Source organism: Staurois parvus, unplaced genomic scaffold, assembly GCF_062004578.1.
Source record: "Staurois parvus isolate SC_StPar_1 unplaced genomic scaffold, SC_StPar_1.0 ptg001192l, whole genome shotgun sequence".
NCBI classification, from domain to species: domain Eukaryota; kingdom Metazoa; phylum Chordata; class Amphibia; order Anura; family Ranidae; genus Staurois; species Staurois parvus.
The window spans coordinates 2,113,273-2,129,967 of NW_028318988.1; the positions used below are offsets into that span (position 1 = coordinate 2,113,273).

Sequence of the window (16,695 nt, forward strand, 5' to 3'; positions counted from 1 at the left end):
ATATCTCATGTACCCTACAGTAAAGACAATGAACTGCCCATGGCAGATCAGGGAGGGCAGTGCGAAGGTCCGTTTGTGTACATCTGAGGTCTGTAACTAGATTTACAAACAGAACGAGGAGGGTCAAGGTGAAAGGTAGGATACAGGGGCTTTGCACAGAGCTACATCTACTTTTGTTTTATTAAAGTCTTTCTTTCTACCTTTCCAATATGTAGCTAGCAGTTAACTTCTACAGGTGCACAAATATATACTGTCCTATGTACAGTGCTCAGCATAAATGAACTTTTGAAAAGTAAGATATCAATATCTCAACGAACAATTTCCAAAATTGTGACAAAACTGAGTTTTATAGAACATTTGTTTGGCTCATTACATGAAAGTAAGATTAATAATATAACTTGGATTACAAAATCTTCAGTTTTACTCAAATTAGTTGATGCACAAATGAATCCACCCCACAACAAGAACTACTTAATCTAGTACATTGTATGACCTCCATGATTTGTAAGGACAGCACTAAGTCTTCCAGGCATGGAATGAACAAGTTGGTGACATATTGCAACATTTATCTTTTTTTATTCTTCAAGAACAACCTCTTTTAGAGCCTGGATGCTGGATGGAGAGTGATGCTCAGCTTGTCTCTTCAGAATTTCCCATTGGTGTTCGATTGGGTTCAGACCAGGAGACATACTTTTCCACTGAAATACTTTCACCCGGTTCTTCTTCAGAAATGCAACATTGGCCTTAGATGTGTGTTTTGGATCATTGTCATGCTGGAAAAGTGCATGACAACCAAGGGCTCGGAGTGATGATTGCATCACTCTTTCAATATAGAGCAGTACATCTGTGAATTCATGACACCATCAATGAAATGCAGTTCCCCCAAACCAGTAGCAATCATGCAGCCGCACAGAAGCACACTGCCACCGCAATGTCTCACTGTAGGCACCATGCATTTTTCTTTGTACTCCTCACCTTTTCGACACCATACAGTTTTGAAGCCATCAGTTCTAAAAACATTTATCTTGCAGTAGTCGTCTTCTTTTTCAGCTTGGGCCCTGGTAAATCCTAGGCAGGCTTTTTTGTGCATGGGCTTTAAGAGAGGATTCCGTCGTGGAAGACACTGGCTCTGAGGGAAAAGTACAACCTCGAAACACGTCAGCCACCAGCTATCCAGAGGTCTACAGTCCCCCACCAGACCACCTTCAGGGGTTTTTGGACCACATTGCATCCTTTGTGACATTCTTTCTATTTGATTTTATTTCTCTTGGGAGTATTTTACTATTTATAGATAAATCTCATTTTTAAAGGTAATGCACTAGGCCCGTGCACCCTGTTTTTGTTTCCTACTTACACTATTTTGTGCATGGGCTTTAAGAGAAGATTCCTTCGTGGAAGACACCCATGAATGCCATTCTTCTGCAGTGTACGCCATATTGTGCAACGGGAAACAATCACCCCAGTTTGGCTTTCTATTTCTTGCACTTGCAACCCTTCTCATCAGAAGATGCTTCTGTCGAAGTATTAACTTCGGTGGATGGCCTGGAAATCTCTGTGAGATGGTTGCAGTTCCACCTTTGTTAAATTTTTGTATCACGTTTGCTACAGTATTCTGTAGTAAAGCTTTGCTGATCTTCTTGTAGCCTTCACCCTTCTTGTGTAAAGAAATTATATTCTTTCTCAGGCCTTGTGACATTTCTCTTCCATGTGGTGCCATTGCTGACAGCATGAAATGGGAAGGGGTTTTCTTTGTTACGTAACGTCCTTTTATAATCAGCTGTCTGCTGGACTGCAGAATTTTGTCTAAAATTTACCTTTGTTCCTAAGACTTTCATAGGGGTGTATTTATTTTTGCAACATGGTCTTGAATGAACTTGTTAGGAAAAACACTGCAAATTAATAAATCTTGTTTGCAATCAATGGCCCGTATTTGTGGGATTATTTTGTAGTATAATGTCCCATAGAAAATGTTGATTCTGAAAGGAAAGTAAAGGTTTTCTGACAAATCTGTTGGCGTGCACTCATTTCTGCTGAGCACTGTATATGTAAGCAATGCTAAAAGCAGGATCACCCTCATCCCTTTTTTTGCCTCTCATTTTTATATTAAATTATACCCCGGCACCATTTTATTGTGGACAATCAAGGCGCACCATATTAAAGTGGTCCATGCTCTATCCTTTCAGAACATAGACTGAAAAAAAGAGTTTTAAATGGAACTTATAAATATTATTTAAATTGGGATGAATCACCATTGCACAGTACAGAAACTCAGATAACCAGAGCTGCCAAACAAATGAAAACTATATGAATGAAACTCATATCCTATCTTCCCCCTCCCATTACATAACATTAAAGGAATATAGCATTTAACCCTTGCAGTGGGGAACGGGGGGGGGGGATTGCAAGGTCGCTTTTTTCTTGTGTTCAGTCTGCCTTTAAAAAAAAAATGTACTTATGGAAGACCTTTCAGTGAGCTTTGGCATGAACATTTCACATAGCACAGGTATCATAAAAGCACCAAAACTGAAACAACATCCGGAGTCCCTCACCTGTACTCATTACATTATGAAATACCTGTGAAAACAGACGGCTCTCAAGTCCTCCATGTAACCCTTTGTGATCTCCTCCAGGGGATCTCTGTTTAGTGAGCTGGTATCAGCAAGGTTCTCACACCAGGAATCATGCCAGGGTTCCGGATCTTCTTCCACACATTTCAGGATCTCTTTATCATGAGGAGAAGTGATCTGAGCCCCATTCTCCCAATACACCTGCATAGGGGGAGAAACAAGGGGCGTTGTACTAAACTGTAAATATGGAACAATCAGACATGTTTAAGGAGGAACTTTATAGCCCTCTGCCACCTAATAGTGTTTCCACAAGCTGCCAGATTACATATTATGACAAACATGGCCGTGTCTAAAGCAGCATCTGTAATCCTACCAAGGACTCCATGTATTGTCTAACACAGGGGTCTCCAAACTACAGCCCAAGAGCCACGTTTGGCCAACTACAAAATTCTATCTGGCCCACAACTAGGGTCAGTGGCATATCCTCAATGTGTAGAGATTAAGGATTAGGGTCAGCAAAGGCTGCCTATGATCTCTGCTTCTGAGCAAAGAGGGAAAAATGATGGGGACCCTGATGTAAGATCCCCCTCTTACATCAGGGTCCCCATCATTTTTTCCCCTGTTTATCTCTGATGGGGACCCTGATGTAAGAAGAAGGGGGACACACAAACGCTGATGGGGACCCTGATGTAAGGGTGGGTGAGGGGGGCTCTGGTGGTGAGGATGAAATCTGATGGGGACCCTGATGTAAGTGGGGGGAAGGGAACTCTGATGGGGGCCCTGCAGTAAGCGGGAGGAACTCTGATGGGGACCCTGAAGTAAGCGGGTGGATGGGACACTCTGATGTGGGCCCTAATGTAAGCGGGGGGGTGGGGGGACTCTGATGTAAGAAGGGGGGGGGGGGACGATACACGCTGATGGGGACCCTGATGGTGAGAATGAAATCTGATGGGGACCCTGAAGTAAGCGGGGGGATGGGACACTCTGATGTGGGTCCTAATGTAAGCAGGGGGGACGCTGATGGGGACACTGAAGTAAGCGGGGGGAACTCTGATGGGAACCCTGAAGTAAGCGGGGGGGAACTCTGATGGGGACCCTGAAGTAAGCGGGGGGGAACTCTGATGGGGACCCTGAAGTAAGCGGGGGGGAACTCTGATGGGGACCCTGAAGTAAGCGGGGGGGAACTCTGATGGGGACCCTGAAGTAAGCGGGGGGGAACTCTGATGGGGACCCTGAAGTAAGCGGGGGGGAACTCTGATGGGGACCCTGAAGTAAGCGGGGGGGAACTCTGATGGGGACCCTGAAGTAAGCGGGGGGGATGGGACACTCTGATGTGGGCCCTAATGTAAGCAGGGGGGGGGGGGGGACTCTGATGGGGACCCTGAAGTAGGGGAAAATCTCTGATGGGGACCCTGATGTAAGGAGTGCACTCTGATGGGGATTTTTTATTTTCAATACACAAATATTTGAAAGATATTCCATGTGGTCCTTGTACCAAAACGTTTGGAGACCCCTTGTCTAACACAAGCTTTATCCATCTCACAAGCGGTTTATTTATTTTTTAGCTACCCGGTTTACCAATCAAAGTCCATGTGCAATGCAGGCCTTCTAGGTTTAACATGCCCCCTTCCATCTCTAAGCTATGACGTGTGGATTAAGCTGCTTGCAGTACACCCTCTGAAAGCCACTATCCATCAACAGGGGGGTAAGCAGCGTAGTTTATGTACAGTAAGTTGGCTGGCTGCAATTGATTAACCTGTGTCTACTGGCCAACTGTGGTTCATGGAATTGGACAGGCACATCCGTTGATACGGTGACAGCGCACCGTATCAACATTGTCACCCTTAAGTTGGCCGTAAACTATTAGATTTTTATTCAGCCTGCAGGCTAAGTGGAAAAAAAATTGAACGGATTTCCCCATCCACACTATATGGCACATATGGACAAATCCCCATGCTAAGCTATTGTGATGTGACAGTCACCAGAGGCAGCAGTCAGGATACCCAAACAAAGGCTGCATCTGACTGTATGCAGCTGCTGTTCCACTGACAGTTTTTTCTGTCTGGCTCCTTCAATTTTTCAGTTAAAGGATGTTGTAGGAGGAGGTGCCAACAAAGCCACCCACTAAGAAAATTTCAGCCGGTTCCTAGTAAATTGGCCCAAATTTGATCAGTGCATGGCTAGTTTTACTGCTGCTGTAGCTATTGGCAGTTGATTGCCTTATCAGAGGACAACCCTCCGCCCGACCCTTTAGATTGACAGAAACATCTGCTGGAGCTCAGGTAAATGCAAGAGCCCTATTCAGCCGCTCACACCCCCTCCAATGCCCTATTCAGTCGCTCACACCCCCTCCAATGCCCTATTCAGTCGCTCACACCCCCTCCAATGCCCTATTCAGTCGCTCACACCCCCTCCAATACGGTCTAGCTGAATGACGGAGAAAGCGATTTATTATCCCAACCCACACTGAAAATACTTGTTTATCACTCTGATTAATGACGTCATCAAATCTCACTCCAGATTCCATGAGATTGGCAGGCAGAGGCAGCAGTGCCGTAGATGACCTGTAATTTGTTCTTCAGCTTATATTCGTACCTTGTACCCATTGTCCTCCTTGCGGTTATGTGATGCTGTGATCATTACACCAGCAATGGCTCCAAGTTTTTGAACGGCATACGGCTGAAAAGAGCAAAAATCCCAATTGTTTTTCAGAAATTAAAGGCGCATCCTGATCTTTGGCTGACTAACAGAGTAACACCACATTCACAAAACTATTACATGAAATCAACAACTTTGTAAGTGCAGAACAAAACAAACACAAACAAATTGTAATCTTCCAATTATCTTTCTTCTTCTGTAGAGAAATCACTACAATGTATCCTTATTCAGAGTAATATTCCACCATCAGCCAGCTGCTATGAAGGCATCCACAGATAATATCAAGCTGTAATCAATCCTCTTCCCCTAATGAACCTCCATGACTCCAATGCGTGAAAGGGGCAGGCCAGAAACCTGATGGAGAGGAAAGAGCTTATGAATAAGTCTGATGACGAAACGCGTCAAGGGCAGGGACGTCAGACGCACACGGGAACCGGAAGTGGAGTAGCGGCCATTTTGGAAAGTGGCATAATCACACCAAACATTTGTGGATGTTCTCTGGACGACACAGAGGTTTGAAATATGGATTTTAAGGCGTTTTAAAAGGCTGTTATAATGTAAGCATATCAATAAAGTATACTTAAAGGTGTTTTAGCGGTATTACACTATTAATTCTTCATATATTGGCATTTTGGTGGAATATGGTTTGAGGAGGAATATGGAGTTTTCATGCGGATTAACCCAGATGATATCAAGGAAGTATGGCATCCTAAAAGACCTTTCCAGGAGGGCTATCTGTGGCTTCCAATGCACATTATGAGAAGCTCACAGTGTGCAGTGAAATCAGAGGAAGCCATTTCAGTCCATAGAGGAGCCGGTACAACTGTGCAAGGCTGGAGGTCAGATTTAACTTATTCTATTGGTATTATGGGGGAACCATTGCAGTTTCACAGCCTGGCCTCAGAAAAGGAAAGGATCGAACACGTGCAGGTCAGAGGTTATTGGGTTGGAGGTTTTATTTCCTTGGAAAATGACTGAAGGGAAGGCTCGAGATCAGCTTTAAATGGTGGGTGTGGTCTGACTTAGGTAGGAGTGTCCAGTCTGGGTCTGGAATGCACAGACCCAAGGGGGCCCATTTGAAGAAACATGGGCACTTCCAAGGGCTACAAGGGCATGTGTTTCAGCAATACTGCTAGCATACTTTGCCCTGACCGGCTTACGATGTAGTTAAACTCATTCCACTCCCCCCCGCCCCATACATACACACTCATATTGGCCCCTCATTATGACACTTTAGTGGTCAAAGGGCAGCCTATCAAAAGTGATGAGCCCGTTATGAATAAATAACTTGAAGCCGAGCTGTGAGAATATAGAAACAACAATACTTACTTTACCCCTCAGTCCCACGACACGTGGCAGTGTGAGCAATCCTATCAGTGGCCACGTCCCATTCTGATGACACAATGGCTGGTCCTGCACTGTATGGGATGACGTTGGCGAGGCACAAGTCAACAAGACCAGCCAAAACACAGGTCAAAGACCAGAAAGAACAGCAGTTTTGGAGAACTGGTCACCACCACTAAAGGCAGGGAGGGTAATCACAGGACTGTGGTTTAAGGTGCAATTCTGGGTATACACCTAACTAACCTTAAAATTTTCCCCTCCCCCCAGCTAACACCTATACTAACTGATCTGTGTAAGAAAGATGTAAAAACTTACCTATTTTCAATCTGCTCTGGTCCAGTGGCGGCTGCAGGGGAGAGGAGGGAGCACTCCAACAACGCCTAGAAATGCTTGGAGTGGTGACAATAGCCCATTCATTCTTGGTGCTCCCTCCTCTCTCCTGAAGCCACGCTGGCTGATGCAGGGAAACCAGACCTTGTGACCATACCAGAGAGGCCTGAAAATAGGCAAGCATATACAGTACATCTTTCTTAGTTCCCATAGATGTTATAGGTGTTAGGAGGGGGAAAGGGGCAGTTAGGTGTATAACCGGAATTCCACTTTAAGATATGCATTACTCCTTGCTGTGCCATCACCTACATAAAAGAAGCACTAGATCCTTTATCCCCTGGTAGGGAGGAAGACACTTTTATTCATTCAATACCTGCTTGGAGTTACACTTTAACCAAAGAGTTTTTGTATTGGCCTACATCCTTGCTTTAAGTATATGGGATGAATTCAATAGGCCAAGAAAAAAACCTTCAACATAAAAATCACTACTGCAAATTAAATGTACTAAACCTACAGCTTAAAATACCAATACAAATAGCAATTAAAGAGAGAGAAATGACAGATTCAGGATCTTACCACAAAAGGAGTCGGGACGTATCTAGAGAAAAGGTAGACCTGTACACCTCGGCTGAGAAAGACGGCAGCTGTCAGCTTAGCCAACCTGAAATGAGACAAGAAATCAGGGCGCCTCAGTCAGGTGATATGACAACACACATGAGAATTACATGACATCTATGTTCATACTAATGGGATTTTATATCCTAGAAAGCCCATGACTTCTGTCCATCACAAGCAAAGGAGCAGTGAAGTGCCGAACTGCAGAATTGCCGTTTGTAGCAGTCTGGATGTACTTTCCATAGATACAAGGACAGAATCCTAGGAGGGTGTCTTTCCACATCACAGTACTGCGCTTAAAGAGAACCTGTACTGTGGAAGCTGTGCCAACAAAGGCAAGTGGAGGGCAAAGGACTAGTCACCAGCATAGGTATCTCTGCAGCCGACCGTGGGCCTCCCTGCAGCCGACCGTGGGCCTCCCTGCAGCCGACCGTGGGCCTCCCTGCAGCCGACCGTGGGCCTCCCTGCAGCCGACCGTGGGCCTCCCTGCAGCCGACCCTGGGCCTCCCTGCAGCCGACCCTGGGCCTCCCTGCAGCCGACCGTGGGCCTCCCTGCAGCTGATTACTGATAGCGGACACAGGTCACTCTGGAGGAGGGTATAATACCTATTCTATTACAGAATTACAGAACAGATCTGTGGAATTTTGGGAGCCAGGAACAAATTGTATGTAAAAAGGCCCTATTGTGCTTCACTTTGCATCTATACACAAAATGACAAAGACATACAAATGTTATCTTCCTGACACACAAGTGCTAAGTTGTTGTAAAATCAGCTCTGGGGAGTTTCTAAGGAACCCACACACTTGGTTTGTAGATAAGAGGACTTCAGATGGAAATCTTGTGAAACATCAGCAAACTCTGATCACAGCTTCTGTAGCAGAGAGAACCATTTCTATGAAGATCTAGCCCTAGGTATAATTTCAATCCCTTCACAGGTCACAGAGTAGAGGGTTTTTTTTGAAGTCTACATTCGGATTTAAAGTCTCAATAAAATAAATATTGGTGCAGCGCTAGAAATATATGGAAATGACCAATTTCAGTCACATAAACGCATGTATGTGATGAATGCGTTTTGCTTATGCCATGTAATAAAACAGCAATTGTGGTCTAAAAATGAATGAATAAATAAAGGTATAGGTGTCTATAGGAAAAGCATAATTGTGACATGCGTGGTGATTGTATAATGTCCAAAAATTCTTTAAATCTGGTGTGATCTCCAAATGACTTCAGTAAAGTCCCAGAATATTTTTTCTCCTTAGGTGGGTGTACTAATCAACATACAGAATGCGCACTCACCAGATGCGCTAATAAAAAGCATGTTGTATCATGTACTCCTGGTCATTCACAGGTCCCTCAGGTGTAGTCAGGGATGTAGCCTGGGGGTAGATGGTCTCCCTTTGGGTGCTAGGTTGTGATGGCCCGTACTGATAGCTCAACCTTTTCAGGATGCTGGGACATTCACTGGAGATGGTGCTAGGGAATTTAAGGTGCTTCTTTGTTATTGGATGTCTGCAGACATAATGCCACAGCTTCTACTGCTTGGGGGGCTTGTGAATATGAGACCTTCATACTCTTCTGGGTGAGAGAGCATGTCGAAGAGCTGCTCCAGTGACACAAATTTAAAGGCTAACACAGGGATTAGTGTTGCTTGCAGTCCATGGAATGACAACTCCTCAACGTAGAGGTTCTGAACCTTGGTCACCAGATTTCGGCTCTTTCAGTAACAGAACATTCATTGTACTGGAGGAGTCCACATATGACCCGGCCTCTGTATGTCTTTGGACTCCTCCAATACAATGAATGTTCTGTTATGATAAAATTTGTAACACAAAATCAAATTATTTAATAATCACAAAAAATACCATAATAATAAATTTAATTCAATAATATAATCAAACCAAAAACACTGAAATTTGAAATATAGCGCCAAGTTCGCACATCGCTGAGCAAAGTCGCAGAATCATTTTCAGTGTCTGATGACGAATTTCCCCCACGAATCATTATCACTCAATTCTGCAAGTGGTTCTGATTTACTATCGCTGTTCTCTAGCCGGTCTAAAACCGCTTTTGACCTAAAGGGACGCTTTTTGGATGCCATGGACGTTTCTCAGTTTCCAGGCAGAAAGAACAGTAAAAATGCAGGCAGGGCACAGGACAAAGCACTCGGGACAAAATGTATGTGAAATGGTTTGATACAGGAATGTTATACTATGTGATTTTAGTGTATTAGTGAATGTCAGTTTTACAACTTTCAAATTTCCCGCCAGTTCCGTCCCCGTACGTCCCGACATCGCAGGGGACGGAACCCAGAAGACAGATGCCGGCATCGGCCGGAGGAGAGGGCCGGGGGACACTGCAGGAGGGACATCGCAGGAGCGCATGACAAGGTAAGTGCAGAAGAGATCCCGGAGCAACACTGCAGAGTATTCCTGAGTGTAGCTCGGGATTACCACTTCTGGTGCTGAAACTTTACCCCGAGCTACACTCGGGAATACCGACAGGGAGGTTAATGTACATGCAAACCCTAAAACTATTTTATCCCCGGTTCACATATATGCGGCTGTGCAGGCACGAGAGCCCATTCATTTGAATGGACTCCGGTGCCCCATAACACACAGGGAAGAAGTCTCTGCACTTCTTCTGAAAAACGCAGCCCGCACAGGAACCTCGGTTCCCAGTACGGCTGCGTTTTCCAGTGCAGGTGGTGTGCCATTAGAAGTAATGGCACCGGCCCGCGGGTCGGCATTTCTCTGTGCTGGTGGTGCAGCTGCACAGATTTTCATGCAGATCCGCAGCCGCATCACCCGCACAGATGTGAACCTAGGCCTTAGTGTGTATGACATAACAACCTCAATGTATACAGTGTTCTTACACAAGTGCATTGTTGTTAATCTGTTGTAAAGTTTCTTGCAGAGTTCATAAGGCAGGCTGACAACATTGCTGATAAGAATGTGGTTTTAGTGTTGTCACCCTGCAAAAGGAAGTCTTGTCACTGGCAGGATATCCTGGTAGGAAACTACAACAGATTGACATATAAACATTTGCTGAAAACGGTAGTAAACAAACTTGTACCTACACGTGAGCTTATTTATTTCAGGTACTTATATAGCGTCATCAATTTACACAGCGCTTTACATATATATTGTACATTCACATCAGTCCCTAACCCTCAAGGGGTTTACAATCTAAGGTCCCTAACTCACATTCATACATACACATACTAGGGACAACTTAGACAGGAGCCAATTCACCTACCAGCATGTCTTTGGAGTGTGGGAGGAAACTGGAGTACCCAGAGGAAACCTACGCAGGCACAGGGAGAACTCCAGGCAGGTGGTGCCGTGGTTGGGATTCGAACCAACAACCCGAGTACTGCCAGGTGGAAGTGCTAACCATATAGCCCCTGTGCTGCCCATAGCTTCCAATAAGTCTTCCCTGTAGGTACAAGGAATATCCAATAAATGTGCACGGTTTAGGAGATATTTACTATCACTGCAGCTGGTGATGTCACCGGGGCATGCATACCTCTGAAGGAAGGGAATGTTGTGTGCATGTGAGGAATGACATCACTGTGGCTCGGCCATTCAAACGGTCAGAGCCCGTGAACCCAGAAGGAGGGTTGGGTGAAGGACAACCTATTAGCAGTGTTGAAGGGCTTCATTTACAGTTACGTCTCTCATAATGTGCTAGTATGCAATGCATGAAGGTCAAAAATCCTTCCAGCTACCCCCTCAGTCCCCCTAATACTTACCTGAGCCTTATCTTGATCCAATGATGTGCACAAGAGCCTTGGCTCCCCCTCTCCCCATTGGCTCCCGCTGCTATCAATCACAGCAGCTGAGGAGGGAAGGGGGACGGGGGGCTAACTTTAGCCTTTAAAGTGGTTCTGAAGGCTGACGGGTTTTACCTTCAAACATTCTATGTCTTATGGACATACAAGGCCAGCTCAGGAGTGAGCTTGCATGAGTTGCTGGCTGTGGGGGCACTACACAGCTCCCCCCTGCCAAATGCCCCCAGACCAAGCAATTCATGTGTGCTCGCTCCCGAGCCGGCCTTGAATATGTATAAGACATAGAACGCTTGAGGCTAAAGCTAGCCATAGATGGACTGAAATGTGGCCAGAGACCGGTCAAATTTCAATCCATGCCTGACAACTCCCTCCAGACAGAAGTCAATCTAACGATCAACTTTTGTCAAACAAGCTTGCTGGAAATGTTTCTAAATCATGGCATTCTAACAGCGGAATAAAAATCATTGAGCACCTTTGTTAAATGTCATAAATGACATACATATAGGCTGCACGTGGCATCTCCCAAGCATCGCCAAAAACTGAGCGAACCTCCCTTGTCTACCTAGATGCCAGGATGTGTCATATGTTGGGCACGCACCCAAACTCCATAGGATGAGCACTCCGATGGGTCTAAAACCCACGCATGCACAGCATGTCTTCGTTCCCTCTGTTAGCCGCAGCTAAGTTCAGCAATGTGCAACTATGTGGCAAATGAGGTTTAATGTTGATAAATGTAAGGTTCTGCACTTGAGGGTTAAGGATATGCATGCATCATACATACTAGGGGGGGGGGGGGTACAACTGGGGGAATCATTGGTGGAGAAGGATCTGGGAGTTCTGGTAGATCACAAGCTTAATAATGGCATGCAATGCCAAGCTGTGGGATCTAAAGTGAGCAAAATCCTCTCTTGTATTAAAAAAGGTATAGACTCCAGAGAGAGAGAGATATCATATTACCCCGGTACAAATCATTAGTAAGACCTCATCTGGAATATGCAGTTCAGTTTTGGGCTCCAATTCACAAAAAGAACATTGGAGAACTGGAGAAAGTACAGAGAAGGGCAACTAAACTGATAAGAGGCATGGAGGAGATCAGCTATGAGGAAACATTAGAGGAACTGAATTTATTCTCTCTTGAGAAGAGGAGATTAAGGGGGGATATGATCTCCATGTATAATACATAAGGGGGGATATGATCACCATGTATAATACAAAAGGGGGGATATGATCACCATGTATAATACATAAGGGGGGATATGATCACCATGTATAATACATAAGGGGGGATATGATCTCCATGTATAATACATAAGGGGGGATATGATCTCCATGTATAATACATAAGGGGGATATGATCTCCATGTATAATACATAAGGGGGGATATGATCTCCATGTATAATACATAAGGGGGGATATGATCACCATGTATAATACAGAAGGGGGGGGATATGATCTCCATGTATAATACATAAGGGGGAGGGGGATATGATCTCCATGTATAATACATAACGGGGGATCTGATCTCCATGTATAATATATAAGGGGGGATATGATCTCCATGTATAATACATAAGGGGGATATGATCTCCATGTATAATACATAAGGGGGGATATGATCTCCATGTATAATACAGAAGGGGGATATGATCTCCATGTATAATACATAAGGGGGGATATGATCTCCATGTATAATACATAAGGGGGGATATGATCTCCATGTATAATACATAAGGGGGGATATGATCTCCATGTATAATACATAAGGGGGGGGGATATGATCTCCATGTATAATACATAAGGGGGGATATGATCTCCATGTATAATACATAAGGGGGGATATGATCTCCATGTATAATACATAAGGGGGGATGTGATCTCCATGTATAATACATAAGGGGGGATATGATCTCCATGTATAATACATAAGGGGTGATGTGATCACCATGTATAATACATAAGGGGGGATATGATCTCCATGTATAATACATAAGGGGGGATATGATCTCCATGTATAATACATAAGGGGGGATATGATCTCCATGTATAATACATAAGGGGGGATATGATCTCCATGTATAATACATAAGGGGGATATGATCTCCATGTATAATACATAAGGGGGGGATATGATCACCATGTAAATTACATAAGGGGGGATATGATCACCATGTATAATACATAAGGGGGGGATATGATCTCCATGTATAATACATAAGGGGGGATATGATCACCATGTATAATACATAAGGGGGGTATGATCTCCATGTATAATACATAAGGGGGATATGATCTCCATGAATAATACATAAGGGGGGGATATGATCTCCATGTATAATACATAAGGGGGGATATGATATCCATGTATAATACATAAGGGGGGATATGATCTCCATGTATAATACATAAGGGGGGGATGTGATCACCATGTATAATACATAAGGGGGGGGATATGATCACCATGTATAATACATAAGGGGGGGGGGATATGATCTCAATGTATAATACATCAGTGGTTCATATAGTGAACTCGGTGTAGAGTTATTCACCCTGAGGTCATCACAGAGGACAAGGGGGCGCTCTTTACGTCTGGAGGAAAAGGAGGAGGGGGGGGAAGGTTTCTTCCCAGTGAGAGCTGTGAGAATGTGGAATAGACTCCCTCAAGAGTTGGTTCTGGCACGCTCAGTGGATTGCTTTAAAAAAGACCTGGATTCTTTCTTGGATACATAGAATATAACTGGATATAACATTTATAGGTAAGGTTGATCCAGGGAATATCCGATTGCCTCTCGGGGGATCAGGAAGGAATTTTTTTCCCTGCGGGAGCAAACTGATTTGTGCTTTGCTGGGTTTTTTGCCTTCCTATGAATCAACTGTGGGTACAGGATTGTAACTTTTTTTTTTTTTTTTTTTTTTTAATGGTTGAACTGGATGGACTTTTTTCAGCCAGACTAACTATGTAACAATGACAGATGGAACGAGAGCAAGCTGCACATGCGTGGGTTCCGAACCCAGCAGAGTGTTCTTGCCTGAGATGCTGGCAGCATAGGCAGATTTTTGGTAATGGAACTAACCCAAATTCCTCCTTTATTAACATGTCCCTATGATACAATGGGAGAATGATTACAGGTGATGGGAGGTACAGAACAATAGTCATTTAAGAGTAATAATGTCAGGATGAACTTCCTGGAGGAGCCTCAAATTCTATAGAAACATGGGTGTGAGGCCATCACTCCGCACACAGCCCTAAGGGGTGCATACCTGGTGACACAGAACATTGTGTAACATGCAGTGACTCAGGAGCTTCACAAACTGGCATTGTCATCCGAATTATGTAAAGGAGAGACTGAACCCAGCAACTTTTTTAAAGTATACTCTATATTGCCAAGAGTATTGGTCGGCCGGCCTTTCCACGCACATGAACTTTAATGGCCCCCCAGTCTTAGTCTGTAGGGTTCAATATTGAGTTGGCCCCGCCCTTTGCAGCTATAACAGCTTCAACTCTTCTGGGAAGGCCGTCCACAAGGTTTAGGAGGGTGTCTATGGGAAGGTTGGACCATTCTTCCAGAAGTGTATTTGTGAGGTCAGGCACTGATGTCGGGGGAGGAGGCCTGGATCACAGTCTCCGCTCTAATTCATCCCAAAGGTGTTCTATGGGGTTGAGGTCAGGACTCTGTGCAGGTCAGTCAAGTTCCTCCACCCCAAACTGGCTCCTCCATGTCTTTATGGACCTTGCTTTGTGCACTGGTGTGCAGCCATGTTGGAACAGGAAGGGGCCATCCCCAAACTCTTCCCACAACGTTGGGAGCATGAAATTGTCCAAAATGTCTTGGTATGATGACGCCTTAAGAGTTCCCTTCACTGGAACTAGGGGGCCAAGCCCAACCCCTGAAAAACAGCCCCACACCACAATCCCCCCTGCACCTAACTTTACACTTGGCACAATGCAGTCAGACAAGTACCATTCTCCTGGCAACCACCAAAGCCAGACACATCCATTGGATTGCCAGACAGAGAAGTGTAATTGGTCACTCCAGAGTGCAAGCGTACAATCCCAACGCACATGTTCCTGCTGGGGGCTGCAGCGACCGTCGGCTGGAACCGAACAGAATCAGCAAGGGAGAATGTCACCAGCAGACCGAGGATCACCAATATGGGTCCAAAAGTTTTAATGAATGATCACATAATTACAGAAAGGCAACATTTCGGAGTCTTGCAGGACCCCCTTCATCAGGCATGTGACGTGCTGTAACTATGTGATTGTTCATTAAAACTTTTGGACCCATATTGATGATCCTCAGTGTGCTGGTGACATTCTCCCTTGGTCAATCCAGAGAACACATCTTCACTGCTCTAGAGTCCAGTGGTGGCGTTCTTTACACAACAGCATTTGACGCTTTGCATTGCACTTGGTGATGTAAGGCTTGGATGCAGCTGCTCAGCCATGGAAACCCATTCTATGAAGCTCTCTATGCACTGTTGCTGTGCTAATCTGAAGGCCACACCAAGTTTGGAGGCCTTGAGTTATTGAATCTGCAGACAGTTGGTGACTTCTGCACACTGTGCACTCCAGCATGCGCTGACCCCGCTCTGTCATGTGACGTGGCCTACCACTTGGTGGCTGAGTTGCTGTTGTTCCCAGTTGCTTCCACTTTGTTATAATCCCACTAACAGTTGAGTGTGGAATATTTAGTAGCCAGGAAATGTCACGGATGGACATATTGCACAGGTGGCCACCTATCACGGGACCACGCTTGGAGTCACTGAGCTCCTGAGAGCGACCCATTCTTTCACCAATGTTTGTAGAAGCAGTCTGCATGCCTAGGGGCTGATTGTATACACCTGTGTCCATGGAGGTGATTGGAACACCTGAACCCAAAGATTTGGGGGGGGGGGGCAATACTTTTTGCAATATAGTATGTAAATCCAATCACTAAAATCTCATATAATCTTTAACATTTAAATATTTCAAACGTCATTTGCAATCTTTTTAAATCTGCAAATTTCACGCAAATTTTTCACTGATCTCCCCATGAAGGGCCATGGTTAGGCCCTTGTTATACAGTGACAAAGCTATTAATGATCCTCCATAGTCTCCTAAAGAAATCCACAAAACACATCAAGAACAGTATGGTCACTGTCTGATAGCAAGAACCTTGAGCTACACACAATATTGTTTAAAAGACACTGAGCCGTTGTCATAGACAACCACCACATCATACTGCAAGCACCTGTGTAAATGGGCTTCGGGACCTGTCAATCAGCTTGAGAAGCTTCTGAAATCATTCAGAATTCAATGACAGGTGTATGTAGCCTGCAGTTATACTCCTGACCTGCATTGTACCTGCTTCTGGTAGTTTTTGCAATCCTGGTCATGATTTGGTATGGTAAG

At 44.7% G+C, this 16,695-nt stretch overlaps 1 protein-coding gene across 2 annotated transcripts in view; it reads right to left on the bottom strand.

The window, feature by feature from the left end:
* PGM2L1 (phosphoglucomutase 2 like 1) overlaps positions 1–16,695 on the bottom strand; it is a 102,935-nt gene that overhangs the window by 27,491 nt on the left and 58,749 nt on the right. For both annotated transcript variants that reach the window (XR_016307911.1, XM_089659832.1), the window contains exons 4-6: positions 7,476–7,560; positions 5,163–5,246; positions 2,575–2,768 (exon numbers count right to left, since the gene is read on the bottom strand). Coding sequence is in view for 1 of the 2 variants with exons in the window: in XM_089659832.1 (XP_089515958.1) it covers positions 2,575–2,768; positions 5,163–5,246; positions 7,476–7,560 (363 nt within the window). In the remaining variant the exon portion in view is untranslated. The remainder of the gene's footprint in view (positions 1–2,574; positions 2,769–5,162; positions 5,247–7,475; positions 7,561–16,695) is intronic.